At 40.6% G+C, this 2,066-nt stretch overlaps 1 protein-coding gene across 1 annotated transcript; it reads left to right on the top strand.

Annotated features, from left to right (window-relative positions):
* Window positions 1–1,014: 1,014 nt before the first annotated feature.
* Window positions 1,015–1,190, top strand: LOAG_18999 (hypothetical protein; the record flags this gene model as incomplete). Its single annotated transcript, XM_020451658.1, has 1 exon — window positions 1,015–1,190. A coding segment is annotated over one exon (174 nt), but the record flags the coding sequence as incomplete, so codon positions are not given.
* Between the last annotated feature and the right edge of the window lie 876 nt (window positions 1,191–2,066).

The raw sequence follows: 2,066 nt of genomic DNA, 5'->3' as shown, positions 1-2,066 counted from the left end.
AATAAAATTGTCTACAATCTGCTGCGTGTACAACTCAACTCAATTCATCGTATTTGCATCAACTCAATTCAACTTAACGCTACGACATCTCGCGTTACATAGCTGGCAATAGTGGTCTCCGACATCACCCTCTCAAACGAACCCGAACAATATTCGCTACACCCACCAGGCGGTAATAACACCTCAGAAATCCACCACGAAGTTTAGGGTAGTATTTGACACATCAGCAAAAACGAACAAAGGCCCATCATTAAATAAATATCTCTATAAGGGTCCAGTAATGATGCCATCATTAATAGGAATTCTATTACGGACCAGGCAAAAACGTTACTTGGTGATAGCCGACGTAGAGAAAGTATTTTTGCAAGTGAGCCTAAAACAGGAAGACAGAGATGTCACTAGGTTTTTATGGCTGAAAGATAAGACGAAGGGAGCGACTCAAAAAAACCTAGCTACTTACCGGTTCACGCGAGTTCCCTTCGGCGTGGTGTCATCACCCTTTCTGCTGGCCGCTGTCATTAGACATCTACTGAATGAAGAAAGCGTTGAATTATCAGCAGAAGTAGCAAAGAATCTCTGTATTGATAATGTTGTATTAACCGCAGAAAGTGAGTTAGAAAGTAACAGAAAGGCGCAGGAAGCAAAAGATCTTTTTAAGAAAGCCAAGATGCACTTGAGAGAATTCCATGCGAACTATGACATTGAGGTGAACAGTGAGCAAGAAATAACAAAGACCGCTACCAAACTGTTGGGAATCGAATGGAATAATATTAAAGATGAGTTTATTTGGAGCTGGAAAATCCCAGAAGGCCTTCAGGCCAAACGCCAGGAGCAGGAACGTATTACTCGTGAAAAACACGAACTCCTGAGAGTGGAAGAATTACTGAGATGCAAAGGCGAGAAGCGCTAATGCGCGAAGCAGAACGAATTAAAGAATAAAATCGGGAGGTTCGTCGAAAAGAAGAAAGAGCAGCTGAAATCATAGCTGAGGTGCAGCGGAAAGCAGAACGAGAAATGCAACGACGGCTTAATGAACGTCTAGAAAAAGAACGTTTAGAGAATTTACATCATGAGCAGGAGCGATTAGCTAGAGAGAAACAAGAAGCGGAAATAAAGGAACTTCAGCGTCAGGAGGAGAAGCGACGTGAAAGGGATCGTGAGCGTGCAGAGCGTGAATGTGCTAGTCGTACGTAAGCAGGCTGAGAAAGAACGCCTAGAACGCGAACGTCTGGAACGTGAAAGAATAGAAACTGAGCGGCTAAAAATTGAACGGATTAAACGTGAGCGTCAGGAACGGAAACGAGCTAGTGAGAACAGTAGGACACCTCTATCCTTTTAGAGGTTTCTGACCGAGGATAAGAAGGTCCAGATAAATCACTCTGCTCGAGAGTGTCACTGAAATCGCGAAGAGAAGCAGTGAATCAATAATTATTTCGATACTGCTGGTATAATGTATTCTATGTATAGATATACTGTGCAATGTAAAGTAATATTGTGCATCCAGTGTTTTATGTTCTATAATAATAATTCTTGTGACCTCAGAAGTGACCTCAGCATTGACCTCAAAATTATCCAAGGAATCGCCCAATTTGAGGAAGAAGAAAGTCCTGAGCGCCAAATCATTTTCGAAAAACGTGAACAGGTTGGTTGGGAAGACGATAACGGGCGTCATTTGGTCTTTGGTCCCTTCTTTGTTCATATTGTAATTGTTGAATTCGTTTCTGTAATAATCAATTCATATTAATAAAGGTTTAATTACCCAAGTTTGAGGTACTACCAACTAAAGAGGCAGAAAGGACCTTCAATTTTTGTATAGGTACTATGGACGTACGCAAAGATCCAGACATTTTTGTTGGGTTTTGGGATGTTCAAATTGACTTACCGCAAATCCACACTTCGCCGATTGAGTTTCTTGGTTCGTAGCATCATAAAGTGAAAATTTTTCTTGTATTCTTACAGTATCCTGCTTAATGTGACATAGAATTGCAAATTTCTCTTTACTTTTATCTCAAACTTCGGTAATTAAACCATTAGATAAAAGAAACAATATTAACGTTGCATAATCA

Source organism: Loa loa, assembly GCF_000183805.2.
Source record: "Loa loa unplaced genomic scaffold supercont3.858, whole genome shotgun sequence".
NCBI classification, from domain to species: Eukaryota; Metazoa; Nematoda; class Chromadorea; order Rhabditida; family Onchocercidae; genus Loa; species Loa loa.
The sequence above is the reverse complement of the archived record's forward strand: the minus strand, read 5'-3'. Positions and strand labels throughout refer to the sequence as shown.